General features: G+C 37.0%; 1 protein-coding gene across 1 annotated transcript in view; it reads right to left on the bottom strand.

Moving 5' to 3' along the window:
- The window catches only part of LOC140152212 (uncharacterized), a 194,699-nt gene that overhangs the window by 67,199 nt on the left and 111,779 nt on the right, over positions 1-15,721 (bottom strand). Inside the window, exon 17 of the mRNA XM_072174511.1 lies at positions 2,461-2,574. Coding sequence (XP_072030612.1) covers positions 2,461-2,574 — 114 coding nt within the window. The remainder of the gene's footprint in view (positions 1-2,460; positions 2,575-15,721) is intronic.

Below are 15,721 nucleotides of genomic sequence, written 5' to 3'. Positions count from 1 at the left end.
ACAAAATGTATTTAGCTGTATTCATTTGACTATAATTTATTGGATATTTGTTATTTTTACATGCACAATTTCATTCCAATTATACCATCGTCACAAACTGCCAGTAGGTAATACACATTAATGAGAGTTTAATTATGCTCTCTTCCCACACACGATTGGCTGACAGTACAATATTGTGCCAGCATTGTACGCATGCAGAGGGCAATAGCCTATCGGTGCCTGAAATCAACCACTACATTTGGTTCTGTATGTATAATCGGCGTCACTATCACTGCAGCTACTAAATAATATAAAAAAAATAGCGGGTGGAACTCAACCATGCAGTAAGTCTGCCCAACCCCGGAAAAGTAATCCATGGCTTGGGGACTTAAGCTCAATCTACCCTGTATCATAGTCTTATCTTGGGCTCGCGCAATAAGACCCCGACTAAAGCCTGTCTGCATTTAAATGCATAGAATAAACAAGTGTGCAAGATGAAGACACAGACGGAATAAATATCATTTCGACAATGTTATTTACTCAAGTCTAAATCCGCTAGAAGGACGATGCAATTTGCACATTATCATTGCCAATCCCGTAATGGAAATTCAGGCTGCTGAGACAAGGTTGTACTATATCCCATAATGAAGAAGTAAAGAAACTTTAGGGCGGTCTAGGGTACATTTCTGCATCTATAATTAGATGATATATTGGTATCAAATATAAAATGACATTAATGAAATAAAACGATTTTAAAATGCATTTTATATCTTGCCCTACACTCTACTTTGTTCAATCTTATAGTATTGAATTTTCTTTCAATCATGCTCTTAATCCATTCACCCTTCCTCTCTCCTTCTTTCTCTCACTATATTCTTCCTTTCTCCATCCTCGGTATCCAATCCATCGTTCTCTCACCTTCCCTCTCTTTCTCTCTCCAAGTCTCAATGTGCTATTCCATTTAAAATCCGCACTACTGTACCCCTGTGGAAGATCCTGGAAATATCTTCCACAGGGGGAGTATGAATTTCAAATGGAATGGACACATTAGGCAGTTCCTTTTAAATTCCATACACCCTCTGACAAAAGATTCAACCTGAATCCTCCAGAGAGGGAGGATGAGTTTAAAATGGAGCTGCCTCCATGTGGTCATTCCATTTGAAATCCATACTCCCCTTATGGAAGATATTTCCAGAATCTTCTACAGGGGTAGTGTGGATTTTAAATAGAATAGCCCAATATGTTATGCCTTTTCGACTCCTCTGTCTTTGTCTTATCCATATACATTCCTTATTTGTGGGTTAGCCCTAGGGCTCTTCTTATATATGAAAAAATAATTTTCCCCCCAAAATCAAGACGTCAAATTTCTTAAGTATACGGTTACCTACACATTGATACTTACTTTTCCTGTTTTAATTATGCTTGTTTAATTGTTTTTTCATAACATAGAAACAAATAATTGAAATAAGAGATCATATAAAGTCAGAAGTGGATGGGGAGTTTTGTATATGAATAGACTCCTCCTCCGCTGGTTTGATTTAGTTCACTCCATACAAACCACCTGCCATTTGCCAATGATAATATCACAAGCCCTTTTGGATTGGCTCAAACTCTTTCCCACATCAACCAGCAACAATGCTTTCAATAGGTTAATCAATTTCTTAATATTCATGAATATAAATGAATGGAGGGATTGTACTTATCCAACTCAGACCTGTCTGTAAAGGACATGAGTGTGTTTGCATGAAAATTCCATCAGCGTTAACCTTAACACGCCTGAGTACTACAAAATACTACATGAGCACTGCGCGTGCGTGCATCCCACATGATGTGATAATGCAATCGCCCTAAGTGATATATAGGCAGGCTTTCATTGGCCAGGCCAGCGAAAGATCTGTGGCTAAGTGTCACCGACCATGCGAGGGGTCTCGGGTTCGAATCCCACCAAGAGCAAACCACTTCATTGTTTGTTTTCTCTCTTTATTCCTTCCTTCTTTCCCTTCCAATCGCCAAAAAGCCCTTCGGGCGTTGGGGTTAAGCATTGTGCTATCTTGTGGGTCCTTATAGCTGGCCTAGAACCTAACTGTTTCTGTTAGATGTGATATCCAATCAGAAAAGATGTTATACATTATATTTGGCAGACAGTTTGTGTGGAACAAGCAGAATCAAACCAGCTGTGGAAGAGACTAATATAATATGGGATGGTATTATGTATTATCTATGGTTTCAAGTAAATTATACTGGGTTATTCCAGTTGAAAATCATCCACCCCTTGTGGAAAACATGACCTTGATCTCCTACACAGGGGGTATAGATTTCAAATGGAGTCACCCATTAAGGTAACCCCATTTGAAATTCTCACTCCCTGTGTGGAAGAAAGGTTGTGTCTTCCATATATAGGGTGTATAGATTTGAACTGGAACAGCTTATTGCATAAAGCTTCTCATAATCCATCAAAGTTTACTAAAGGACAAAACTTACCATAGATAATGACGAACTGATGCTCAGCCACTCGTCGTGCAGGGCCAAAGTTGACGGGACTACGACGCTGATCAATTCCCAGGAGAGTCTCTTCCACGCACACCTGCCACTTCCCTGCCAAGATGACACAGCCATTGTTATGATTTACATGATGAAATTGGATCCATGTACAGAGAGTATAGAATTTCAAGCAGGTACTATAGCTTATTATTAGCTCAGATGTGTAGAAAGCCAGGTTTTGTATTACGGGCGAGAGTGACGGGGTCGAGTGCTATCGGGTAAAATTGCCGTTTTAATGATGAAAAGGAGAAGGGGACAAATCATGGTGAATGCTAGCATATAAAAAGAATCACACCAGAGGACATTGACCCCTAGCAAGAGTATAAAGTTAAGATTGAAAACCCAATATATCAATAATGGGCCTTTGTGGATGTCAATAATGTTTCACGTAAGATCTTTTGGTACGGTCTTGATTTGTTCTGTTTTTCTGTTGACAACCTTTCTATTTTGCAAATAACAAAACTCATTATTCAAACTCTTTAACTTGTGATTTTTATTTGCTTGAAGGTTAGGACCAGGTTTACGGGTAAAATTATGATTAATTTAACATGCAATAGTAACTATTACAGAGAAGAAAAGAATGTTGATCAATATTAGAATCATACGTACAGCTTGAAAATAAACACACAAAATAATTAAAGTCATAATAATTATGTGAATATAAAATTGGTTAATTTTTTCAAAACTGAATAGAATCAACAAAATTTGTTATATTTTTCAGGTCAACAGAGCATTGTTAACATAGTTATGTTCAGACATTAAGTCCCCCCCCCAATAGAATTCCACTTCCATGGCCAAAATGGCCAATGAGGTGTCTTTCACTTTACCTTGTTATTTCGGCTTGTAATGGACAGAAACCTTTCCTGACAGTTACTACTAATATCATTTCAACATTTTGAGTGAAGAATAAAAAACATTTAAATATTTCCGGAAATCGTACATCATGGCTTTAACAAAACAAAACAAAAATGGGTTGGTTCTTGGTGGTTGCAATCATAATATAGGGTCCACAACTTATAAGTTCCCCCCTAAATACTTTTTAAAATAAATCGAAAAATATTTAACGAAAGGCAAACATGTAAAAAGGTATGGATAGCCTTATTTGTTTTTCACATATGGACCAATTTATAGCATCACACGTCTGGTCACAATGGTTCATTATGTAAAAAAAAAGAGACCGATTTAAACAGTGTTAAAAGTTGCATCTGAGTCCATAGGAGTCAACTCTCAACAATACAGTCAGCCAGGTCTATTCATGCGTTCATTAAAGAAAACCTGACTGCTATGGACTCAGGTGCAACTTTTAAAACAGCCTCTTTTCTTACACAATTAACCATTGTGACTGAACGCAATGATGTGTGACGCTATAAATTGGTCCACATGTGTAAAACAAATAGGGCTATAATACATACATACATTTTCGTTTAAAAAAATTCGACTTATTTTAAAAAGTATTCATGTATTAGGGGGAACTTTTAAGTTGTGGAACCTACATTCACAAAATACTGGTAGAACACTTTTATTTTGAAATGTTCCCATCCTCACCAGCTTCATGTCCACAAACTTTGAGCCCAATCAGAGCAATTTTAAAATTTGACCCCAGATGACCTTTGATCTTCAATGACCTCTGATGTCCCTCTACCCAAAGATTATTATCACCAGGTAACATTGGGACAAGTATGTTAGAAGCAAAGATATGACCAAAAATCGATCTGATTCTGTGGACAAAGCGAAAGGAGCATATTTGAACAATTTTGGACAAATTACCTTGAATGAGCTTTGACCTGTGACCTTTGACCTAGAAAATAACTTACAAGAAAGCTTGCTACTCATGAACATTGACAGCAGCAATATACTTTGGAAGAGGGATCATTTTAGAAACCTTAACAAAACCTTAACATACATACATCCCACCCCTACATATAACAGATTGTTAAATGGTCCTTCTAGCTATGCTGGCGGCCCACAAAAATAGATAACAAGAATTACCTATTTCTTTAGCAAGGAATCCAAATGTTCAAAAACAAAATATAGAAGGAAAAGGACAACAAGAGTGATATATATTATATAAAAAAGTGATAAGTAACAATAGAGAGATAGTGTGAGAATGAGACAGAAAGAGAGCCATGGTGTGGGTGGGGCAAGTGGAGCAGCTGGTTGCAGTGATTTTCAATTCACCATTATTTTTAGATATTTTCACCCACTTTTGACCATTTTTGTCAAATCTTGCCCCAAATGAAAGTCACCTTCCACCCACTTCTGGAAAATATTGGCTATGCCACTGAGAATGAGAGAGAGAGAGAGGGAGGGGGCTAGAGAACAAGAGAGCAGAAAGGAAGACAGAAAGAGGAAGAGAGCTAGAGAAAAAGAGAGGAACACAACTTAATAAGCAGAGTTCTAAATTGTTTTATAAAAGCTATAAAGACAATATTATCAACCTGTTATCCAAAATCAATTACATTGGCAAGCAACCTAAAAACCCAGTATCAAGCCATATTTACATATCAATTTATTAAATTGCTTAAATCAATTAGTCACACTAATAATCACCCAGTTCCAATCCTGTGAGAGTGTTTGACAATTAGTCACTAAGGACTAAACATGACCTTTCAAACCAAATCAATGTTACATATTCCATAGAAAATTAATGTTACTTTTTTTTTGGAAAATTTATGTGTGATTTCGTAGAAATGGGGACGAGTGTGTGTAACTTGTATTTCATGATTTGATTTCCAGGGTAATTGACTATCCCTGGATGTTCTCAGAATATGGTTACTCAATACACCATAGGCTCGCTATTGTAGGATGTTATTCAAACCTGTTAGTATACATTCTTAGAATTGAGGATAAACATATGGTGCACTGAGGATGCTTTTGGATATGGTTTAAAATTTCGACTAAAAACTCCTAGAACCTTCTCCTATATATTGTGTAAACATACTAAGCCAAAATCATTTTAAAGATTAAATTATTGGAGAAGGTATATTCAAGGATTTTATGTGATGTACTTCAAAAATTTAAAATAACACATATTTCCTGGAAATACCAGTTAGTACATTAAATCCTTCATGCATGGGTAAAGCGAGGGGCTCAATGTGGATGCTTGACATTTGTGGTGGCACCACAGGAAAGGGGGCAGGGGACATTTCCCCCAAACTTGAGTTTTGTCTCCCCCTTGTCTCTTCCCAGTCAGATCAAAATACACCAGTCAGATCAAAATACCAAATTTTAGGCACATTTCATTCCTCCCCAATTTTCCCTTGGAAAAAAATCCTGGCATGCACCCCTGTTCTTCATGTGCCTATGTGAAAATGCAGATACCTTGTCACAAAACTAAACAGCAACAGAATCCATCATCCCCTACCACCTTATAGCAACTTGGAAATAAAATGGATAAATTATACTTGACTTCATTCATTGTTGCAATTAGACAGGATATCGATTAATGACATTTCAATCAAAAACATGCAAAAGAGCTTGTAAGTATTCCTGAATATGAAAATAGCTATGAACACAAAACTAAACAGTAACACAACTCATCATGCTCTACCACCCTAACATTTTTAATTGATAGTGGAACAGAATATATGATGAGATTAACTTTGAGATACAAACAGAAACCTCAAAACCTTAAGAAAATACCTTGGAATTTCAGACCTACAATCTTAGAAAAAATGTGTTTGAACACTTACTCTAATTCCCATGTTCATCTTACCCCAATTTGTGGGCGAACTCTTTTAGTCCGAAGGCTCCTCTGCTCATATATAATATACATAATTATAAAATTTGACTGAAAATTTGACTGGATTCTCAAATACTTAATTATGAATGATTAAATTTTGAGGGGAAAACTGCGATGGCTCCTTCCATAATTTTATATAAAAAATAAACAGAAATAAACAAAAATGAATGTGATGCTGTCACTACTAATGGCACTATCAATGGAGTCAAAGTGATGGATCTAGTGTGAATGCCATTTAGCTTGAAATGTTGCTGTGTTGTAAATGAGACATGTCTAATGAGGACTGAGGTAGGGGAAATCCCTAATACTGTCACCATTTGTCAGTTCCATTAATTTATAACAACTTTTAAGACTTGTATGACAATACCAAGCATTGATATTGACATATGAGAATCAATTACTGACATTTGTACAATGTATCAAAACTGACGGATACCTCACTTGAAGTCATATACAATAATTGGAATTGGAAGTTACTGTTCTTGTTATTCAAATGAATAAGGTAGGACCAAAGATTACTGACTCATGGAGGGTGAAATAGTGTATGGATTATTTCACCACACATTTTGAGTCGGTCCTCATTGGTTCTAATCTCTTTGCATGGGGAAATTTTGAGTTGGTACTCATTGGGTATAATCTCCTTGCATGGGCCAATTTTGAGTTGATACTCATTGGGTCTAATCTCTTTGCATGGGGCAATTTTGAGTTGGTACTCATTGGTTCTAATATCTTTGCATGGGGCAATTTTGAGTTGGTACTCATTGGGTCTAATCTCTTTGCATGGGGTAAATTTGAGTTGGTACTCATCGGGTATAATCTCTTAGCATGGGCCAATTTTGAGTTGGTACTCATTGGTCTAATCTCTTTGCATGGGGAAATATTGAGTCGATACTCATTGGGTCTAATCTCTTTGCATGGGGCAATTTTGAGTTGGTACTCATTGGGTCTAATCTCTTTGCATGGGGCAATTTTGAGTTGGTACTCATTGGGTCTAATCGCTTTGCATGGGGCAATTTTGAGTTGGTACTCATTGGGTCTAATCTCTTTGCATGGGGCAATTTTGAGTTGGTACTCATTGGGTCTAATCTCTTTGCATGGGGTAATTTTGAGTTGGTACTCATTGGGTCTAATCTCTTTGCATGGGGCAATTTTGAGTTGGTACTCATTGGGTCTAATCTCTTTCATGGGGTAATTTTGAGTTGGTACTCATTGGGTCTAATCTCTTTGCATGGGGAAATATTGAGTCGATACTCATTGGGTCTAATCTCTTTGCATGGGGCAACTTTGAGTTGGTACTCATTGGGTCTAATCTCTTTGCATGGGGCAATTTTGAGTTGGTACTCATTGGGTCTAATCTCTTTGCATGGGGCAATTTTGAGTTGGTCCTCATTGGTTCTAATCTCTTTGCATGGGGAAATATTGAGTTGATACTCATTGGGTCTAATATCTTTGCATGGGGCAATTTTGAGTTGGTACTCATTGGGTCTAATCTCTTTGCATGGGGCAATTTTGAGTTGGTACTCATTGGGTCTAATCGCTTTGCATGGGGCAATTTTGAGTTGGTACTCATTGGGTCTAATCTCTTTGCATGGGGCAATTTTGAGTTGGTACTCATTGGGTCTAATCTCTTTGCATGGGGCAATTTTGAGTTGGTACTCATTGGGTCTAATCTCTTTCATGGGGTAATTTTGAGTTGGTACTCATTGGGTCTAATCTCTTTGCATGGGGAAATATTGAGTCGATACTCATTGGGTCTAATCTCTTTGCATGGGGCAATTTTGAGTTGGTACTCATTGGGTCTAATCTCTTTGCATGGGGCAATTTTGAGTTGGTACTCATTGGGTCTAATCTCTTTGCATGGGGCAATTTTGAGTTGGTCCTCATTGGTTCTAATCTCTTTGCATGGGGCAATTTTGAGTCGGTACTCATTGGTTCTAATCTCTTTGCATGGGGCAATTTTGAGTTGGTACTCATTGGTTCTAATCTCTTTGCATGGGGCAATTTTGAGTTGGTACTCATTGGGTCTAATCTCTTTGCATGGGGCAATTTTGAGTTGGTACTCATTGGGTCTAATCTCTTTGCATGGGGTAATTTTGAGTTGGTACTCATTGTTTCTAATCTCTTTGCATGGGCCAATTTTGAGTTGGTACTCATTGGGTCTAATCTCTTTGCATGGGGCAATTTTGAGTTGGTACTCATTGGGTCTAATCTCTTTGCATGGGGCAATTTTGAGTTGGTACTCATTGGGTCTAATCTCTTTGCATGGGGCAATTTTGAGTTGGTACTCATTGGGTCTAATCTCTTTGCATGGGGCAATTTTGAGTTGGTACTCATTGGGTCTAATCTCTTTGCATGGGGTAATTTTGAGTTGGTACTCATTGGGTCTAATCTCTTTGCATGGGGCAATTTTGAGTTGATACTCATTGGGTCTAATCTCTTTGCATGGGGCAATTTTGAGTTGGTACTCATTGGGTCTAATCTCTTTGCATGGGGCAATTTTGAGTTGGTACTCATTGGGTCTAATCTCTTTGCATGGGGTAATTTTGAGTTGGTACTCATTGTTTCTAATCTCTTTGCATGGGGCAATTTTGAGTTGGTACTCATTGGGTCTAATCTCTTTGCATGAGGCAATTTTGAGTTGGTTCTAACTGAGTCTATTCTCTTTGCATAATATAAAAACTGTCCAAGATCTGACCAACTCATGTTTGGGGAAGCAGCTTCAGCTCAGCTATCCATCTTAGCTATCCATCTTAATGAATAGTTAATGTTGCAACTGGTGTATGATTTCATGTCAGCTATTTTATCTATTATTAATAAATCCATCTATAGGGCTGTGTCACTCTGGTTATATCAGTTACATGCTTTGATATACCAGAGACCAATGCAATGTATAAAAAGGTACACCAACTTGATATGGGAGAAACAAGTAAAATACACAACGCTATGCAGAGGAGATAGCAAACAACAAAATGTAGGCACAGAAGTGTCAAGTTTGATAGCTAAAAATTACCAAACAACAGGGATAAACAGGAGTATACACAAGTGCATAGGAACAAGTGATGAGAAGCGTCATGCTGAACAAACTGAACCAAGCAATGACAAGGAAAAACAAAGTTTGATTGCCAAAAATGACCAATTCCAGAGCTCACAAAGGTATAAATCAAACAGACAAAAAACTGCTCTTTTTCAGGGACAAAAACCAATAAACAGAAAACACTAAATGCTATAGTTTAAGAACAAATTCAAGAACAAACTAGTGGCAAGTTCAAATTGAACTGGGTGGCAAATAAGACAGAGCAAAATAAGCTGTGTCTTCACTCAATCAAAGAAAGATGCAATAAAAGAAAAAAGCAATTCACACATAACCTTATACCCTCTTCCCTTCCCATTGTTACAAATAAGACATAACATTACAAAACAATATAGTCTGTAGACTTGTTGCAGAGCCACGGGTTGCACATTAAAGTTTATTTCTTTGCTGATTGTGCCTACTAAGTATTGCTATTGTGGTTCATTCATATTTTAACATGAAATACCGAATGAAAATTTGACAAAACAGTACATTTTGTGCAAATTATTAGATCTGATTTATTTTTTCAACTCAAATTTGACAAACTACCACACTACTCAAAATTAAAGGTACGTTGGTATGGGATAGGGTTTGGGTAAGCTGTTTTGTGTGAATTTGTTTTTGCAAGCTCATTCTGATTCAACTTGCTCATTCACATGTAGAAAGATGATACACAGCTACAACACCAGGTAAATAATTATATTGTACAGGCAGGAAACTAAATCAATTCACGTGTATCTGCTATCACACTGCTATATCGCCATTTACAAAATACAGTAAGCCAAAAAATTAAGGTACCAGATGTGTTCAACCCTGTATATCCCAAATAAAGACAAATATGTCAAAATTAAAACAAGCAGTCAATACCTGTACTCTTTAGCTCGGATTTAAGATCTTATTTGTTGAAATTGGTTGAGAATTAAAGAAACGGTGATCTAAAACCTAATAAAGAAACAAAATCAAAAGTTACACTTTTGTGTTCCAATCAGTGAAAGCACGACGCTAGTTTTAACGTGCTAATCAATGGAAGCGCGGCGCTAGTTCTCTTCACGAACGCTTTGTGTACAAACACAAATCAATAGGGCATGCAATGCAGGAAACTGCAACTTTTACATTGCTATCTTCCTTGGGTTTTGGGATCGCCGTGTCTTTATTTCTTGAACAATTTCAACGAATGAGGTCTTAAATTGAAGCTAAAAGATGCAGCTATTGGCTGCAGGTTCAAATTTTGACATATCTGTCTTTGTTTAGGATATACAGGAGGTGAACATAACTGGTACCTTAATTTTTTGGCTTACTGTAGAGTTGACATTTCTATTCGCTCCTAATCAATGATAACTATATCCTATTGTTACTAACGACCAAACAGAATAAAAATCCTATATTGTTGAGGGGACAATAAATAAGCAGTGTCTCATCGTCTCTGTAGAATTTCTGAATGATTAAACCACATGGTGGCAATGAGATAATTTGAAGTAACCACTCATGCTCTTGTCCTTTCTAGGTGGGCATGGGGAATTGGGCTAGCCGAGTTGTGCATGGTGTAGAGTGGTGGTGTATCTGCAATTTGATATTCAGACGACAGATCTTTGAATACCGGGGTAGAAAATGATGAATATCTTCCGTTATTTTGGGTTTCTATTAAAACCTTTTGCAAGGCTTGCACTTGAATATATGTGTTGAAAGAACATGATAATCTTCAGTGAGCGTATTGAAAACCAAGCCCGTGTATTGAAATCAAAAACTGACAAAAATTCGGATTTTATATGCGCAGAACAAAAAAAAAAGGAGTCCTTCAAGCAGATGAGTGACTGCCGTGCATGCGCAGTGGGGAAGAAATATACCAGGCTCACTGACATCTACAGAGGTCAGTGACCAGGCTATTGTCAATAGCCTTAGTTTGAGGTCCCTCGGCCCATAGTCTCCAAACTATTAAACAGGTTGGAACAAAATGGCCATACATGGCTGTTGAAGAACTAGTGGGTTCGACCTACCATCATGGGGATTTCTGCCATGAAGATATCGGGGCGATGACACTGTGTGGTACTTAATGAAACATATCACAACTTTTTATGATTAATGGTTTCCTGTTTTTCAATATAATATAACATAATATCCTTTTTCACAAGAATGCCTTGGAAGCTCCAACACCCCGGAAATCTGCACCATCCACCATCCGGTGTTATGCTATCTTCAAGGAAACTCATCTGTTTGCACAATGTGTTATTATTATTATTATTGTTTCTATTAGATCACAACTTTTTTATGATTAATGGTTTTTTCAATATATCTGCATCATCCAACATCCGGTGTTATGCAACACTTTCTATCTTCAAGGAAACTCTTCCCTGGCTTGCGTTTCGTCTTTGCACCATGGTCGTAATGCAGTGGTACATAATAAATTCACTGTGTATAATGAAACATGTATTTCAAATCCAGGAGGCCACTGGTAATTGACCAGGGGAATCATGTGTGACCAAAGATTCACGTAAAAAGGATCCGTTTTCATGATCAGGCACTTTTTTAATGTCATCACCTATCAAGACATTAACAGCTTCTATCATTATGGTAAAGCCGACAGGTTTGTGCCTAGATAGCTGTTAATCTTCTTTTTAAACCTGTCCCATTTCACAATTCCTGGGACACAAGATAGGAGTAGATGAAATGAAGGATCATACACAGACCTGCCAACCTACCAAAGCCAGAAAGAGGGACATTAATTGAGACCAAAACCTTGTACATATACACAAACCAGGTGCCGATAAAGTCAAAGACTTGAGGTGTGCAATACTTTCAGAATTCAGGGAAGGTTTTGCAGGTCTGAATATATCACAATAGACTAAAGAGAATACTATATCATTTTCTGCTGTTCTTACATTTAAATTTGCCATCACTGAAATTTTCAGAAAGCAGGACTGTCCCTCTTTTTCACTTTGGTAAACCCCAAATGAGGGACAAAAATCCCTCAAAATGAGGGACAGTTGGCAGGTCTGCATACATGACTAACAAGGTTAGATCTTACCTATATTGTGAATATGGTATCTAAAACAATGACATTTAAGAAAAAGGGTGTACCGTGTACAATAAATCAGTGTTTAGGGTCCGTAAGAAAATGTAGCATGACATAAAAGGTATAAAATTTGTGAATTCCAAGTTGTTATGACGGGTTTTATGGTCAAGAAAATTACTGGTTTACTTGCTTCTAAAGGGGATGAAAATAATGCCAATAATTGTTAAGGGTAGGAAATTGCACTTGTCACACATACTTGTGTCAGGTGCATTTTTAGCCCTCTCAAATACTTGTTCAGAGTGCTTTTTGAGACTTTGTGGTCATGCATGATACCCCTCTGCCAACAACTAGTGGCCCCAGGATTTTAAACTATATTGACAGGTATGGTCAAAAGAATTACTGTGCTCAGAATGGATATATTTACTGAGCTTTTCTTTTTCCAAATGAAAGACACAAAACCGTACATTTCCATTGAACAGATGGAACAGATGAACCCGAACTATGGGTTTTTGAAAATAAAAACTGCTGATATATAGCTGCAACTAACACTGACATCTCTAACTATTTTTAGTGACACAACCTGTAAAAGACATATCTTTTGAAACACTCCCTTGCTACAAGACCCTTAATAAATGCGCTATTCCATTTAAAATCCACAATCCCCCTGTGCAAGATTTAGCTTAAGTCTTCCACAGAGGGAGTATGAGTTTTGAATAGAATAGACAATTGGGTAACTTCCATTTGAAATACTCACTCCAGTTGTGGAAGATAAAGGTAAAGCCATAATACAGAGGGAGTATGGATTTCAAAATTCAGTTCCATTTGAAACACATACTCCCCTGTGGAAGATATTTCCAAAATCTTCCACAATGGTAGTGTGAATTTCAAGTGGAATAGCCCAATTAAGTAGGACAGAAAGCAAATAAAACTAACATGAAAGATTCAGAACCATTTCTTTCTTCTCTGTATACATTTGTAAATGTCAAGACTAAATATAACATTAAGAGCAGTCTGCAAAACGATAGCGCTTATAGGTTAATGCCGAGATAGGGATTAGGCATAATCCATCTTCGTGCTGTACCAAGTGCGCTTGAAGACTAGGGTAAAATGGGCTATTCCACTTAAAATCCACACTACCTCTGAGGAAGATTTAGCTAAAGTCTTCCACAGAGGGTGCATGAGTTTCAAATAGAAGAGACAATTGGGTAACGTCCATTTGAAATACTCACTCCAGTTGTGGCAGATATAAGTAAAGCCATAATACAGGGGGAGTGTGGGTTTCAAAATGATTAACCCTGACCAATTACATTTGAAAAACATACTCCCCTGTGGAAGATATCTTCCACAGGGGTAGTGTGGATTTCAATTGGAATAGCCCAGTTAGAGAGCTTTTCTACCAGGACTCAGTTTGGGGGGAAAAGAGTCCTGGTTCACCTGAATTAAGTTGGGCCAGGACTCACTTAAGGCTTAACAGGACTTGCCCTTTGTTTAGTAACAGTCAGTATTAATCAAGCCTAAATGATCTAAATATACAAAAGCCTCCATTCAACAATAATAATTCAAATTCTGACTTCTGATCGTGTTCACCATTACCTTTTTTCCTCCAGCGAGCGGTATCTATGAAATTATGTATAGACTACGTGGTGATGGACTATCATGGTTCAGGACAAAAAGTTCATTCTGGTATTGTGATTTTTATTCTCAATGGTGTACAGTATGCAAGCAATGGGTCTGAAATAAGCAATAAGTTTTTTTAGTTGACCAGTATATACCATTTTTTGTGTGTTGTTGTTGATCGGGAAAGGGCAATCATTTTTTTTAGGCTGTGTTACGTTCGCTGCCGGCTTATCTTCTTAATAAAACTATGAAATCACACAATTATCACACCATCAAGGAAAGTTTTACAATAATTCTTAGACTTAGAGTCCTTTTATTCCTCTCTCCATCCTCTCTCCTCTTTTCTCCCATTCCATAGTTTTACGACATCACGGTCGGACATTACATTCAAAAGTGAATTCCAATAATAAAATACATTCGCAATCATGGCGCTACGCAAATCTGCGGACATAGCGCGCCGTACCGCGTAGGCCTACTAGTTTGAGCGCATTGCAATTAATCACGCCCGGGTAATCACGCACATTAGGCTACTACATGACACTCCCCGAACTCCTATATGATTGTGTCAATCATCTTAAAAGTGCACATTTAATTTTGTGTGCATAAATATAATTTCATGCATACATTTGTTTTTATTGCACGTTTTAATTCATTTTATAAAATATTCTCCAAACGTACATTTGCCATAAATACAAATAAAATTTATGTTATAAATTTCGTCTCCAATGATAATCTCACACTAGTTTCCATTTCTCCAGAACATAATGAATTAAGTTATACATGTCCATGTTTATATGGAAATGTCGCTGACTAATTGCGCACTGTAGCTGCAATACCAAACGCTTGTCCAGAAAATATAAATTCATCATGAAATCCTGATCCATTAATACACACATTTTGCGATAAAATCTTATTTTAAACACAACATTTTTTTGACGACCCTATAATAATACTTTATCCCTTCATTTCAATTTTAAAAGAAATGTCGACTGATTGACTTGGCGCACTACTGCTGCAATCCCAAACGCTAAATCGCTTTTACAACAATCCAATAAAAAATCTTACACATATTTTTGTACTCTGGCTCGAGTTTTTGCATGTGAAATAATGCACACATTTGTCCATGTGCATGATAATACTAAATTAAAACAATATGTTTCATTGCTGTTTATTTTTTTATAAACGCAATTATACTTTACACAACAAAACATTTTTGAATGCCACAAAGATTGACGTGCATAGCCTTAGGCCTACATCTCTATTAAACATGATATATGCAACATTTAATTTTGATATGTGCATACACATTTCGTTGTACGTACCTTTCATTTGTGCACGTACATTTGCAATATTTATAATACTTGCTTCACTATCGCACAATCCTCATTTAAATTTTATAATATACTACTGATCATTTTCATCTGTGAAAATATGAACATCTCTTGATTGTCTTCAAGTAAAAAGACCAACAGTCAAAATATCATACCAAATGTCTGGTCATTTAGCAAGGAATCCAAGCAGGCTAGAACCTGAAGACAGCCTCTCGTAATCCATTTTCCACATCAATCTGCCACACCGATGCGTAGATCATGTAGACAACACTGCCACTGATGATGAAAACACACGATGCACCTGTCTTTTTCCAGAAGAACACAAACCAGCAATATATTGCAACGATGAAAATGCAATGTGCATCAAATCTCACAATTCTGGTATTTGAACGGAATTGATGATGATACAGTCACGAAGCTATCTGCTTTCT

Source organism: Amphiura filiformis, chromosome 5 (genome assembly GCF_039555335.1).
Source record: "Amphiura filiformis chromosome 5, Afil_fr2py, whole genome shotgun sequence".
NCBI classification, from domain to species: Eukaryota; Metazoa; Echinodermata; class Ophiuroidea; order Amphilepidida; family Amphiuridae; genus Amphiura; species Amphiura filiformis.
Note: the sequence above shows the minus strand (reverse complement) of the source record. Positions and strands in the feature narration are given on the sequence as shown.